The following is a 13,731-nucleotide window of genomic DNA, read 5'->3' on the forward strand; positions in this document are numbered from 1 at the left end:
TCTGCTAAGCCTGATCTCTGCCCACCTCTTACTTCTCACTCAATCGTCCGACCTCTAGTCTTTCTCCCAGTTCAGTCCCTGCCAACCTCGGAGCAACTGAACAGGGCTGTTCCCTAGAGGTTGTCTTTTTCTGTTTATTTTGTTGCTCTGGTTGGGATCTAATACAGGAGTGGATAGAAACAGTACAGATGGTGTCTCATTTCTGACTCAGGTTTCACTGCTCAGTAGATTATTTGCAGTAGGTTTACCCTCATTTTGCAGGTAAAGCAACTGAGACACATGGTCTGTCAAAAGTCACACAACTAGTAAGGGGAGCCCAATTTTAAAACTCCATAGTTAATACCATGCTAGAATGGTATAATCCTGTCTTTTCATAACACACACACTTATTTTATATGTATATATATATATATATTACAAAGTGGAACAAGAATTACAGTTTTTGCTGTTACTAAGTATAGCCTTAAAAAAATCCTTTAGCAGGTTAAGGGAGGCCTGTTCTCTTTCTACTTTGCTAGGGGTTTGGTTTTTTTTGTATCAGTAGGTATTGACTTTTCACTAAATGCTTTTCGTGTATTGATTATTTGCTCTTTTAATCAGTGTGGTGAAATACATCAATAAATTTTCTGATTTTTTTTCCTCAGTTTTCCATGATGTATTAGATTCCTAGAGCCTCAGTAACAAAGTACTACAAACTTGGTGATCTAAAACAATGGCACTGTACTCTGGCAGGTCTGAAGTCCAGGTGTCCACAGTACGGTACTCGCTCGGAAAGCACTAGGGAAAAACCTTTGCCTCTTCCAGCTTAAGGTGGCTCCAGGAATCTCTTAGTTTGTGGCTGCATAACTCCATCTCTGCTCTCATCTTCACAGGGCCTTCCCCTCTTCTGTCTCTCCTCTGTGTCGGAAGGACATAATTCATTTGATTTATGACTCACCCAGATAGCCCAGGATGATCTCAAGATCCTTAATTACATCTGCAATGACACTTATCCAAAAAACTGCACATTTGTAGGTTCATAAGACATAGTCATATTTCTGGGGGCCACCATGCAATCCATTCAGTGTGCCCATAGATTAAAACAACTGAATGGTGTTATAAGGAGGAAAAAAAGCAGTTTGCTCATTTCTCTTTTCCTCAAGACATCTAATTCCAAATCTTTTTGCTGTTTTGTTTTACTTTGCTTTTAGTACTTACCATCTTAATTTCCAAATCACATGCTTCTGTTGCTATTCCACAAGTTTCCATTTTAGGTATTACCTGTTGTTTACTTGCTATGAAACTTAAGGATTAACTATTTTACCCTTCTGCTTCTATATCTATGCACACATGTCCTGTCCCTGCATCCTTCTAATGTAGTTATGTCATACTTTTGGTTCAATTTATTCATTTGACAATAGTAATTGAGTGCCTTTGACATTCCAGCCTTCATTCTAGAGGCTGGAGGTAAAGCAGTGAATAAAAGAAAGAAAAATCCTCTATGCTCATGGACCTTGCAAATCTAGAGGGTCAACATCCAATGTCCAATGTTTCATTATGAGATGCTAGCCAAGCTGGCTCATGCAACTTTTGACTGTCCCTGAAGTTGTCTTATTTGCTCAATCCCCTATATATAGGTCTGTAGAGGTCACTAATCCATTTCCAAGTTCTTCCGTGTGAATACTTAAAGCTATCAGACATCCATCAAAGTGTCATTTCATTGCATCACACAGGTCTGATATGGAATATAGTATTTTGTATTTTTCTGTTCTCAGTATTCTCTAATTACCATTATGGCTTCTCTTTCAAGCAGGAGTATTTCAAAGGTGCTTTGTTTTGTTTAAAGATTTTATTTATTTTTTTAGAGAGGAGAAGGAAGCGAGAAAGATCAATGTGTGGTTGCCTCTTAAAACCAGCACCTTGGTCCTCAACTCAGGCACATGCCCTGACTGGGACTCGAACCAGCAACCCTTTGGTTTGCATGTCAATGCTCAATCCACTGGGCCACACCAGTCAGGGTTCAAAGGTGTTCTTAAAATTCCAAACACATGGGCTTTCCCCTGCTCCACTTCTCCTTTACCCTTACCACCAAGCCTGCCATGCAAATGCCCTGGGCTTGTGACTCCTAATCCTCCTTGGGCCCCAGGTTTCACTTCCTCAGGGCTTGGGTTTGAGCCCTCTATTATCTCTAAAACTTTTTGTTTTAATTTACACAAATGAGTTAATTCATTTACTGTGGCCTTATGGCACAAAAGCAACCATGGACAGTACACAAATGAGTGAACCTGGCTGGATGCCAATAAAACTTTATGGACATTAAATTTTAAATTTCATATAATTATATAAATTTTCATATTTTTACATTATTTTTCAACTTTTTAAAAATGTAAAAAACTCCCAAATCATACTTTGATAACAAATATGTGTCAGCCACTTCATTATTGTAAATACTCTTGCTCTGTAGTACGTATGGCAAGAAATAACAGGACTGGTGTCATTAAACCTCTAGCTACACTTGAGTTTTAAGTAATAAGATTTGAAAAATAAGAATGTTAACACTTAAGCAGGGAATAGAGCTTGCTTGGTTTCTTCTACATAAGGTAAAATTTTGTTTCTCAATATTTGTGTTTATTTTGCTTAGGAAAGTTTTGAGCCATGAATAGGTGGCACATAATAAAATCAGACAACACAAGCATATAGGATTAACTTAATTTAAAAACTTACATAGAAGATTATAATATCAGATATGACAGAAAGAAAGAATCGAGTTTATTTACCTGGATAATTTGGGTTTGTCCGGCTTTTTTTTTTTTTTCTTAATAAATGTACAGTAAAAATAAAAATTAAAAATAAATAAATAAATAAAAATGTAAAGAACCATTCTTAGCTCACAGGCACCTAAAACAGGTGGGGAGCAGAATCTGGCCCATCGGCCATAGTTTACTGACCCCTAATGTAGTGAACACTGGTCATTCACCCACAACCTCTCCTCCTTCCTCCATTGTGTTGCAGCTACTTGAGAGTGGGGGAACTGACCCTACCCCTAGATCTAAGAGGAGAATAATTGTTTTAACCTAATCAGTTAATTCTTACCACCTTGCCAGAGTGAATGCTTCCAGACCCAGGCCAAAGTCAATCGAACATGGTATCACACCAGCCAAAGTGACTACGTTGGGTATATGGACCAGTTTAGGCTGATGAGATGTGAAGGGAGATTAACTGGGGCTTTGGGGAAAGATGCATCCTTGTTCTGTGAAGACTCATGGAAGCTATTTTCTCCCCTTCTGGAATGTTTGGGAGTGTATCAGCCAGGGTTCCTGTTGCACGTGTAAAAATTAATAAACAGAGACCTCATTTCAAATGGAGTCAGGAGGCTGAAAGAATTTTCATGCAGATGTCACTCAACACACTACTGACCCCAAAAGAAAGAGACATACCTTGCTCCCAGACAGGACATGGTACTGCTTTACTACATAAACTGGGGGGTGGGGGAGGGGGGCTGGGAGACTGTCATAACTCAGCCAATTAAACGTCACTATACTTCCAACTTCCAGTTTCCTCCAATGGACTCTTCATTTACAACAGCCCCTTGTAAATCCATAGAAGAGCAGTTCCTCTACTTTGTTTCCCTGGACTTGCATGTGGTTTGCCATTAACCCCACGTCCCAAATTGCAGTTCTGTGCTGTTCCCAAACCAACCCATTTTCCTGAAGAAATACTGGCTGTCTGTTATAAGGTCAATACATGCAACAGAAAATAATCCAGGTTAATTGAAGCAGAAAAGGACCTTATTTTAAGCATCCAGGGCAATCCACAGAATCTCTAGGAGTGTCAGGAGTTTCTAGGAGGACCATACTTTGAGTCTGCACAGCAGGAAGAATTTCACTGCAGAGGTGGTCCAGTAGACCATGGTGGAGCCTGAGTTGTGTACTAGGGAAGCTGGGAAAAGGACTGCTTGGTATTCTGGCTTTTGTAGTAGGAGATGGCCTCTGCCTAATGATGTGGAAGAGTTCTCATATGTTGAGATGGAGATCCTGAGAGGCCAAAAAGAATGAAAAATTACCCCTGTTAATGAACTGAATGTTTTTGTCTCTCCAAAATTCACATGTTGAAGTCCTAACATCATGTGATGACTTTGGAGGTGGGCTTTTAGAGGTAATAAGTTTTAGATGAGGTCATGAGGGTGGGGCCCTCATGATGGGATTAGTGTCTTTGCAAGAGGAGAGCTAGCTTTCTCCACCATGTAAGGACACACCTAGAAGGTGGCTGGGATGTAGGGCCTCACCAAGAACTGAATCAGCTGGCACCTTAGGCTTAGCCTCCAAAACTGGAAGAAATGTCTGTTGTTTAAGAAGCCTAGTTTATAGTACTTTATCATAGCATCCCAAATAGACTAATATAACCCCCAAAGAATGACAAATGACATAGCCATTTTGACACCATGAGGAATTCCACTTGGGATAAAGCTGCCTCACAGACAGAAACCAAGCCCTTCAGGACAGCTTCAGAGAACCGAATGCAGGCTTCTCTGACGTGCACTCAAGACCTTTATTGCGTGACATAACAAATCCCCTCCCCTTTTTTTTGTTGGTTCATCTTGTGTTTTCTGTCACTTACTGAGTAAAGAGCATCCATCTGCTGAGGGGTAAAAGGAATATAAGGCAGAAGGTCAGTCTCAGAGAAAGGGAGAAAAGTTTAAAGTGGACGATTGGTCTCATAGTATATTAGTCAAGATTGTGGGTGCAAGTGACGGAAACATACCTTGAAAGAGTTCAAGTCAAAAAAGGGGAACTTGATGACTTGGAGTCATTTTCTTAATAAATATGTATTGAGCATCTAATACATATGAGACACTTTGGATACAGTGAGCACAAAACAAAGTGCCGAAGAACCGGCATCCAGCAACAGAGTACTTTACTCCTCCCTCAGAATGAATGGAGACCAGAAATTGGATGTTTATGACCAAAAAAAGAAGGATTTCATCCAGCACTTCTCCGAGATTGTCAGGGTCCTGACTGAGGATGACACGGGGCACCCAGAAATAGGAGATGCTATTGCCCGGCTCAAGGAGGTCCTGGAGTACAATGTCATTGGAGGCAAGTACCAGCGGGGTATGACAGTGCTGATAACATTCCAGGATCTGGTGGAACCAAGAAAGCTGGATGCTGATAGTCTCCAGCAGGCCATGACTGTGGGCTGGTGTGTGGAACTGCTCCAGGCTTTCTTCTTGGTATCAGATGACATTATGGATTCATCCCTTACCCGACGGGGGCAGATCTGCTGGTATCAGAAGCCAGGCATAGGTTTGGATGCCATCAATGATGCTATGCTTCTGGAAGCATGTATCTACCGACTGCTGAAGCTTTATTGCCGGGAGCAGCCCTATTACCTGAACCTGATCGAGCTCTTCCTGCAGACTTCCTATCAGACTGAGATTGGACAGACTCTGGACCTCATCACAGCCCCACAAGGCAATGTGGATCTTGGCAGATTCACTGAAAAGAGATACAAATCTATTGTCAAGTATAAAACAGCTTTCTACTCCTTCTACCTTCCTGTAGCAGCTGCCATGTATATGGCGGGCATTGATGGGGAGAAGGAACATGCCAATGCCAAGAAGATTCTGCTGGAGATGGGGGAGCTCTTTCAGATTCAGGATGATTACCTTGACCTCTTTGGGGACTTCAGTGTGACAGGCAAGATTGGCACTGACATCCAGGACAACAAATGCAGCTGGTTGGTGGTTCAGTGTCTACAACGGGCTTCTCCGGAACAGCGCCAGATCTTGCAGGAGAATTATGGGCAGAAAGAGGCTGAGAAGGTGGCCCGAGTGAAGGCGCTCTACGAGGAGCAGAATCTGCAGGCTGTGTTTATGCAGCATGAGGAAGACAGTTACAACCACCTTATGGGTCTCATTGAGCAGTACTCATCGCCCCTGCCCCCAGCCATCTTCCTGAGGCTAGCACACAAGATCTACAAGAGGAAAAAGTGACCTAGAGACTACCAGGGCAGGGAGGGGAGATGCCATAAATTACAGTAAATCCTCACTTAACGTCATATGTTCTTGAGTACTGTGACAAAATTTTGCCATAGGCTAATTTATGTAGCCAAGAGATAAGTTCCTATGGTCTATTTTTGGTCACAAAAACATCACTCAACACTTCTAATATAAAACACTGAAATAAATATGAGCTATACACACTTTTTTTTTTTTAAGTTAAGGAATAAATAAAAACAGGTAAGATTACTTTCCAACCTACTTATTCCAGTTAAGGGCTGTAGGTGACAGGAGCCTATTTGAGCCAACCTTGGACAGGGGCCCCTTCTATCACAGGGCCCATTCATAGCCACACCCACTCAGGCAATTTATAGACACCAATTTTTACATGCCTATCTTTTGGGATGTGGGAAGAAACTTGGGTCCTTGAGGAAACCTAAAGAAGGGAAGAATATGCAAGCTCCACACAGTGCACCTGGATGGAATAGATTATATTTTCCCAAACGAGGAAATGAAGGCGAATAAAAACGATGTTATTCCAGGGAAAAAAAAAAAAAAAAAAAAAAAAAAAAAAGTGCCTTTCCCCCATGGAGCTTATATGAGCAAGTAAGCAAAATATATAGTATGTCAGATGGTGATAAGTGCTACAGAGAACAGGCAGGGAAGGTAGACTGGGAATTGCTGGGTAAAGTGGTGCAATTTTAAACACGTTGTAAGGGGAGACCTCACTGAAAAGATAGCATGTGAATAAGAACCTAAAGGGGAGAAGGAGGAATATCCAAGCTGAAAACTTTTCTTGGTAGACTCAGCCTCAAATAAAAAGAGCAAGTGTAAATCCCTGAGGCGGGAGCCTCTCCGTCCTGTCAGAGGAACAGTGAGGAGCAGGCCTGTGTGGCTCCAGCAGGGCCAGTAAGGGGAAGAGAAGGAAGGGATGAGGTCAGAATGGTACCAGGGATCTGACCTTCATGTAGGGACATTCACTTATTGACTATTTTACTTAGTGGCAAAATCACATGCCATCCTCCAGGGAAGAGACTAAAACGTGGAGGGGGCAGGAGGAAGAACAGAGTGGCAAAAGCCCAGGAAAGTCCTTAAATCCGCTTCGCTGTCCTCCGTAAGTCGCTCTGGATAGTTCATCTGCTTAGGTCCGTGACCCGAGGACGACGGTACGAACCATTCCTGTTCTGCTGAGAATTTTTATCCTTCCTCATCAACCAGGCGCGTTTCAATCCCGATGGTCCAAGCAGGATATACTATTTCCACCCGAAGAACCTCTCTTAGGAACCCTAAGTCTGATCCTTACGTGGTGTGGTTGCTAAGCAACATCTGTGGGTGTGACCATTGTGAGAGAGTCTGAGTCCGGCCCCTGGAGGACTCCGGAATTTCAGGACCTTCTTCTTTAAGATCCGCCCCCACAACTTTTTCAAAGGGCAGGGCGATGAGAGCAGCTGTCGCCTCCTTATCTCCACCCCGCTGGCTCTCACTTGTGTACGGCTGTTTAATAACAGCTCTTCTTCCGGGACTTCCTGGTCGCCACGACCAATCAGAGTGCTGTTCCCGTCCTTACCATTGTCAGCCCGCAGCTCATCGGCTCGCCTCTACCAACGCCCCTTAAAGGCGCCGCCAATGCCTCGGAAGCCGGGGTGAACCAATTCCCCGGTTCCTGCCCCCAACTGCAGTATGGAGTCGTCCCGGGGGCGGCCTGGGCCCGAGGCAGATCTTCTGCCTCTGGGGGGTCAGCAAGCAGCGATCTTCGGCGGCGGACCGGGCCGAACGCCCTCCGAGCCGCCCTCAGGCTTCCGGGTGTTGGGGGAGGAAGAGGCCGAGAACGCTGGAGGCTCGAGCCGACCGAAGACTTCGAGCTGCAGCGTCGTCCAGTGGCCTGAAGAGGAGGCTCCGGAGAACGAGCCCGGCCGCGCAGTGACGCCCTGTGCACCCGCGAGCCGCCGGGGGGCGCCAGGTCCCGAGCACGACTTACACAGGTCTTCCCTACGCAAGGACCCTGAGCCGCCCGAGGACAAGCCTGCATCCGAAAGGGTCTGCCGTCTAGGGAGTCAGGGAGGCAGCGGGATGGATGTTGAGCAGAAGGACGACAACGACGAGGGGGCGGCCAGCAGGGCTGGCAGATCGTTCTCCAGCCGCCTTCAGGACAGCCGCAGCCTGGACGGGCTGAGCGGGGCGTGCGGCGGCTCCGGGTCCTCGGTGGGTGCAGAGTCTGGCTCGGGAGGCGGGCGTCGCGCCACCATTTCCAGCCCCCTGGAGCTCGAAGGCACGGTGAGCCGCCAGGGCGACCTCACCCACTTTGTCGCCAACAACCTGCAACTCAAGATCCGTCTGAGCGGCACATCGCAAGCCCCATCACCTGCCCCTGCTCCTCCCTGTTCAGTGCCCTCATCCATTCCCGCCATTCCCCCCATCGACCCTGATGTGCTGCGGGACCTGGAGCGGTTGAGTCGGGAGCTGGGCAGCAGGGTGGACCGTCTACTTCGCGGGCTGGGTGGCGCGGTGCAGGAGCTGACAGCACTGAGCGTAGGTTGCATCCAGACCTACCGCGACGCCGTGGACTCCCTAGGTGAAGCCGTGGACATGAGCATCAAGGGGATGTACACCCTGCTGGCGCGCTGCGAGGAGCTGGAGAGAGCTCTGCAGCCGGTGCAGGGGCTGGCGCGCCAAGTCCGGGATATCCGACGCACTCTGGAGGTGTTGGAGGCTCTGTGCAAGTGACTGTGAGGACAAGAGAGACCAAGCCAGGGCCCAGCAGGATCCTAAGGACTCTTCAAGGAACTCTGGTGGGGAGACCAATATACTGGAAGCTCTTTCGGATACATTTAGTAGGCCAGCGTCCACTCGCTGGGTCTTAAGCAGGTGTATATGGGAAAGTTCTAAAGGCTTTCCTGGTGGGAGGGGATAATGCTCAGCTCCTATTCATCTGGCCATCTGTACCTACTTTGTTCTCCCCTAGCTAGAGCACCGTACCTGGGAACTCAGGTCTTCAGGTCTGGACCTGGGAGACATGACTGCCATATGTGATCAAGGAAGGAGAAACAGATGCCCAAGCCCCCACTGTGGCCACTCTGACTCCAGTGGCCACATCTAGTGCAATGGGAGCTTGAGTGGTCCTTGGCCACACACCATGCAGACAAGAATGCACACCTGCCAGATAGATAACCTCCTGCTTCTGCCTGCTGGCCCCCCACCATCCCATTTCAGCCAGAACCAGGGGGTAGCTAGAAGGAATGCATTGCATGGTAGAGGGGGTGAGTTGGGAGGGGTCTCAATGCTCTCAGGGTTCAGTAGACTTGTTGCTGGTTTTGAAGTCCACCTGTTGTGGAGTGTTCTAATCAGTTTTGGCTTTCTGAGTTTTTGTGGAATTAAAGTGCTGCTGCTGCTGCTAAGGCTAAGGCTGAGGCTGTGTCTGTGTGGCATTACAGGGATTGATGAACCAAAGGAATGGGAATAAAGGTACATCATTTTTGTGGCACTCCATTGGGGCTGGTGCTGGGAGTGAGGTGGGAGTTCAAGGCTATATGGGAAAGATATGGTTTGTGCTCTTAGACAGCAGGTCTGAGGGGAACTGCAGAACAGAGGTATGGCCCAGAGATCCAATAAAAGCAGAAATGGAAGCATGGCGCCCCAGAAGAGAAAGGGAAGGGATTGTCTTCTCAGATCCTAGCGTAGATAGTCAGGGACTGGGTGAATTGGACATCTTGTCTGTGGCGAAAGACAGGAAAATCTTGTTTGCTCCATTTCTGACCCCATATCCCACACTGCACTGATCAGTGCCACATGTATGGTTTGAGAAATCTTTGTTCCGACTTCTGGCACCCTTCTGTTTACAGTTCACACAGTAAGTTCCAACAGCCACCATGTTATGGTCAGGAGATTTAGAAAGAGAGATCACAGAAAGAGCTCCAGTTTCATTGAACCTTCCTCCTCTTCCTGAAAAAACTAGCACTGTGACTCAAAACGTTTCTCTTATACGTAAAGTTACATAAGCCTTCCTCAGTAACAAAATGTTACTCAGTGAGGTCATTAAAAATATTCCTCTCTGGCCCGTACGGGGATCGAACCCGCGACCTTGGCGTTATTAGCACCACGCTCTAACCAACTGAGCTAACCGGCCAGTTTGGTTCTTTAGTGGTATATAATACTGTGTAGAATTTCCATTACTGATGAAACTCGTCTAGAAAAACTCTGAAATAGGTATGATTGCTTTGGGAGAAAGGAACAAGATACGAAGACTAAATCACCAAGCATTTCAGGAAGTAATGGCCAAGACAGCACTAACAAGCACAGATAATGCGACTTTAGCACTTGGTAGCAGGCTGAGGTGCAAATAAGAGCTCAACACTGACAACTTGTACGTAGCGTTCAGGAACACAAACAAATTGAAAACACAGGCTGATTGATTCTCGGAGTTGAGAATGGATATGAAGGAAATTTTATATGCTGGGTGCCAGGAAGCTCAGCGACTCCTCTTTCGCAGTGTTGTAAGCAAAAGAAACAGAGACACACCTGGGCACCGCTGGGATTCGAACCCAGGATCTCCTGTTTACTAGACAGGCGCTTTAACCAACTAAGCCACGGCGCCTAACGCTAAGTTACCCAATCCTCTTTCTTTGGCCAGGTCAGCTCCATGATAGGTGGGTTAATTTTCGGACCAAACTTTGCGTATCCTGGAAAATGCAGCAGAAGAAAAAAAAATCACGACTGCTAGCTAGAAAGAATGAAAGAGTGACACAGCACTGATTATTAGTGAGAAAGAATGAAGTGGGTAACACGGAAATTGAACGTGGACACAGCTAAGAGAAACTCTTCCTTTTTTTCCTCCAAAACCAGAGGGAAACGTAAGAACCACAGGCCGACGAGGGTGGGATTCGAACCCACGCGTGCAGAGCACAATGGATTAGCAGTCCATCGCCTTAACCACTCGGCCACCTCGTCCACAGAGCACTGCGTTCGACTCTTCTCTCTGAGGTCTGAGCTGTTACTCTTCAGTTTAAAAAATGGGTCCATTCACGTTGCGAAAGAGCCTCATTCCTTGAGATCCTGCCCAGCACTGCGGAGACTATACGCAGGGCGTTGAATTGACCCAGCGACGTCTCGCCTGAGTAAGCGCCCGACTTTCTGCCTTGAGCGATCTGGAACATGCACTAGTCCTCAGGAACGCAGCAATCAGCCCAGATCCATGATACTGGACCTGCAGGAAAATCCACCGCGAGATTGTCGGGCTCATCCGACGGGACGGCGCGGAGCTTGGAGCTAAGAGCCGTCTCCTCCTGGCCGCCAGAAGGTGCGTCTTCTCCTATGGGAAGCTGAGGCTCGAATATAGTAGCAAATGATGGGAATAAAGAAAAAGAATCGAAAAACTGACCCCGACGTGATTTGAACACGCAACCTTCTGATCTGGAGTCAGACGCGCTACCGTTGCGCCACGAGGTCGACCGGCCACAAGCGTTGTCAGATTTTCTCATAACGAATTAATGGCTTGGTTCCTAGGTGACCGGGGTCCTAGCGATAGAGAAACAAGAGCCTAAGACCTCCCTGAACTTGTGGTTTGGTGCCTGCGCTCTCTCACCCCCCTTGTAGGACCAGCAGGGCACACCAGCTCCCGGCTCAACGGTCCCTCCCACCGCTCTCCGGGCGTTCTGCAGACGAGCAGGTGGCCCAGAGCTGGTTTCCTGGGAGACCCACAACTCACAGCACAATGGGGACGGACCTGCGCAGAAACGGATGGAAGGACGGATACCAGACCCAAAATGACAGAGCCATGCCAGAGTCCAGGGTCCCTGAAGCGCTGAGATTAGCTACTCCAGCGAAGCGTGTCCTACCTGACCACACATTACAATCGCTTGCGGAGCCTCCCAGACAGCCACGCTCAAGCTCCAGATTCGAAGAGTCCGATTTAAAAGTCCAGAGTAGAACCCCGAAATCGGTAACTTTGTCATTTTTGACAATGTTTAACATTAATTTACGTACAAATGAAATGCATAGATCTTAAGTGTGTATTTTGATGAGTTTTGACAAAGGCAACCTAGAACCTTTTCAAGATATAGGATATTTTCTTCACCCCAGAAAATTCTTTCTTGTCCCTTCCCAAGCGATCCCCGCCTCTCCCTTTCTAGGGACAATCACTGTTCTGATTTTGGTCACCATTAACAGCAGTCTTTTAAAAAAAAAAAAAAAAAAAAAAAACCTCCCCAGGCGAAATAGAGTTGGGAGCCTCTGAAGAGGGCTACTAGAACAGAAGCTGGGAGAGAATTCCATTTGCTTCTCGAAGGACAGAAAGAGTTTAACACGCCGATATGGCGAAAGAGGCCATGCTGTATTTCACTCTTTTCCTTCTAGGAAAAGAATATTTGCACATTCTGCGCAGCGGCTCTCCGGAAAGTTATTAAGGACTACAAAGATGTCAAAGCCTGCAGCCATTATTCGACCCAGGCAACATCTTCTTTAAGAGCCTTTTTCTCCCTTGGTTGTCTTGACTCTCATCTGCTGGCCTTCCCCTGGCTCTTAATTCTCCCGTCTATTTTTCCTTCTTTCTCCTCAGAGTTCTGACTTTTCTCTCTCACACATCTTCCCTTGATTTAGCATCACCTGTATGCTGAGGGATTCAGATAGCCAGTGCCTGCTGGACAGCTTCACTTGACTTTGTCATTCTTTCTAGTCCTGCACTCCCAGTCAGTGGCCTTGACTCTTCCTCTCCCTCACTTCTCATTTCTAGTCACCAAATCCTGTCAATTCCATTTTCCTTCATAATTCTCCTGTCAGCCCTCATTCCTCATTCCCATTGCCATCCCCTTAGCATCTCTCACTGAATTATTGTAACAGACCCCTTTATGATTTCTCTGCCTCCAAAGGAGCCAAATAGAATCATCTTTTTTAAATGGAAACATGACTTAAAATTGGGATTAAGTCCTAACTTATTGGCTGGTCCCTAGGGCCAAGAGCTTCTTCTTCTCCTTCTTCTTCTTTTATTTATTGATTTTCAGAGAGAGAGAGAAACATCAATTTGTTGTTTTATTTATTTATGCATTAATTGGTTGCTTCCTGTATGTGCCCTGACTGAAGATGGAACCCACAGCCTCGGTGTATCAGGACAGCACTCTAACCACCTGGCTACCCGGCCAGGGCCCTCTCAGGGCCAAGAGCTTCTTAAGCATGTGGGCTCTGGAACCAGGTTGCCAGGGTTCACGTGCAGCCTTTGCTACTTGTTATGTAACTTGGGTTGATTATTGAACCTCCCTCTGTATCAATGTCCCCATCTGTAAAACAGTGAAGTTTACAATAGATTACTGTTAGTTTATTTACTATAGATAAAGTACTCAGAGCCTGGCCAGTAATAATCACACGATTATTATAGTTGTTACTATTTTTAATATCTTGTTCTTGCCTAATTCTTCAGCCACTGCCTCTTCATCTCCCATGTGACAACCATGCTGACTCATTTACAGTTGCTAAACTCACCTTGATCCCAACTGTCACTGTGCCACTATCTGTGGTAGTATTGCTTAATGGTCTTCCCAGTCCTTCCTTACCTGGACTGACCCTTACATAACCCTCTAGACTCAGTTCAGAAGCTCTCTTCTTCTACTTCACCCCCCAACTGGGGGAAGAAGCCCTTCCTGTGTCTCTCCCAAAGATTACACTTAAAATACTATCTTTAAATTGTTTACTTGAATGTTCCCCTCAACTACACTCTGAGTTACTCAGGAGTAGAAAATATGTATTCCCACCACACACTACAACCCCCG

The 13,731-nt window shown here is 46.2% G+C and overlaps 2 protein-coding genes and 4 non-coding genes across 6 annotated transcripts; 2 read left to right on the forward strand and 4 right to left on the reverse strand.

Annotated features, from left to right (window-relative positions):
- Positions 1–4,871: 4,871 nt before the first annotated feature.
- LOC149997627 (farnesyl pyrophosphate synthase) lies at positions 4,872–6,036 on the forward strand. Its single transcript, XM_090291042.1, has one exon. The coding sequence runs from the start codon at positions 4,910–4,912 to the stop codon at positions 5,969–5,971; it is 1,062 nt and encodes a 353-aa protein (XP_090147168.1). The 5' UTR covers positions 4,872–4,909; the 3' UTR covers positions 5,972–6,036.
- Positions 6,037–7,522: 1,486 nt separating this feature from the next.
- Positions 7,523–9,372, forward strand: BORCS6 (BLOC-1 related complex subunit 6). Its single transcript, XM_090291069.1, has one exon. It carries the CDS (start codon positions 7,658–7,660, stop codon positions 8,699–8,701), a length of 1,044 nt encoding a protein of 347 aa, XP_090147195.1. The 5' UTR covers positions 7,523–7,657; the 3' UTR covers positions 8,702–9,372.
- Positions 9,373–10,026: 654 nt separating this feature from the next.
- Positions 10,027–10,100, reverse strand: TRNAI-AAU (transfer RNA isoleucine (anticodon AAU)). Its single transcript has one exon. It is a non-coding gene; the product is annotated as a tRNA-Ile (tRNA).
- A 394-nt stretch (positions 10,101–10,494) lies between these two features.
- Positions 10,495–10,568, reverse strand: TRNAT-AGU (transfer RNA threonine (anticodon AGU)). The gene has a single exon. It is a non-coding gene; the product is annotated as a tRNA-Thr (tRNA).
- Positions 10,569–10,839: 271 nt separating this feature from the next.
- Positions 10,840–10,921, reverse strand: TRNAS-GCU (transfer RNA serine (anticodon GCU)). The gene has a single exon. It is a non-coding gene; the product is annotated as a tRNA-Ser (tRNA).
- Positions 10,922–11,347: 426 nt separating this feature from the next.
- TRNAW-CCA (transfer RNA tryptophan (anticodon CCA)) lies at positions 11,348–11,419 on the reverse strand. Its single transcript has one exon. It is a non-coding gene; the product is annotated as a tRNA-Trp (tRNA).
- Between the last annotated feature and the right edge of the window lie 2,312 nt (positions 11,420–13,731).

Source organism: Furipterus horrens, unplaced genomic scaffold, assembly GCF_987537825.1.
Source record: "Furipterus horrens unplaced genomic scaffold, mFurHor1.1.pri manual_scaffold_11, whole genome shotgun sequence".
Lineage (NCBI taxonomy): Eukaryota > Metazoa > Chordata > Mammalia > Chiroptera > Furipteridae > Furipterus > Furipterus horrens.

Excerpts from the sequence above, each read along its gene's own strand:
- LOC149997627 (XM_090291042.1), top strand. The coding sequence starts at position 4,910 with ATGAATGGAGACCAGAAATTGGATGTTTATGACCAAAAAAAGAAGGAT.
- BORCS6 (XM_090291069.1), top strand. The coding sequence starts at position 7,658 with ATGGAGTCGTCCCGGGGGCGGCCTGGGCCCGAGGCAGATCTTCTGCCT.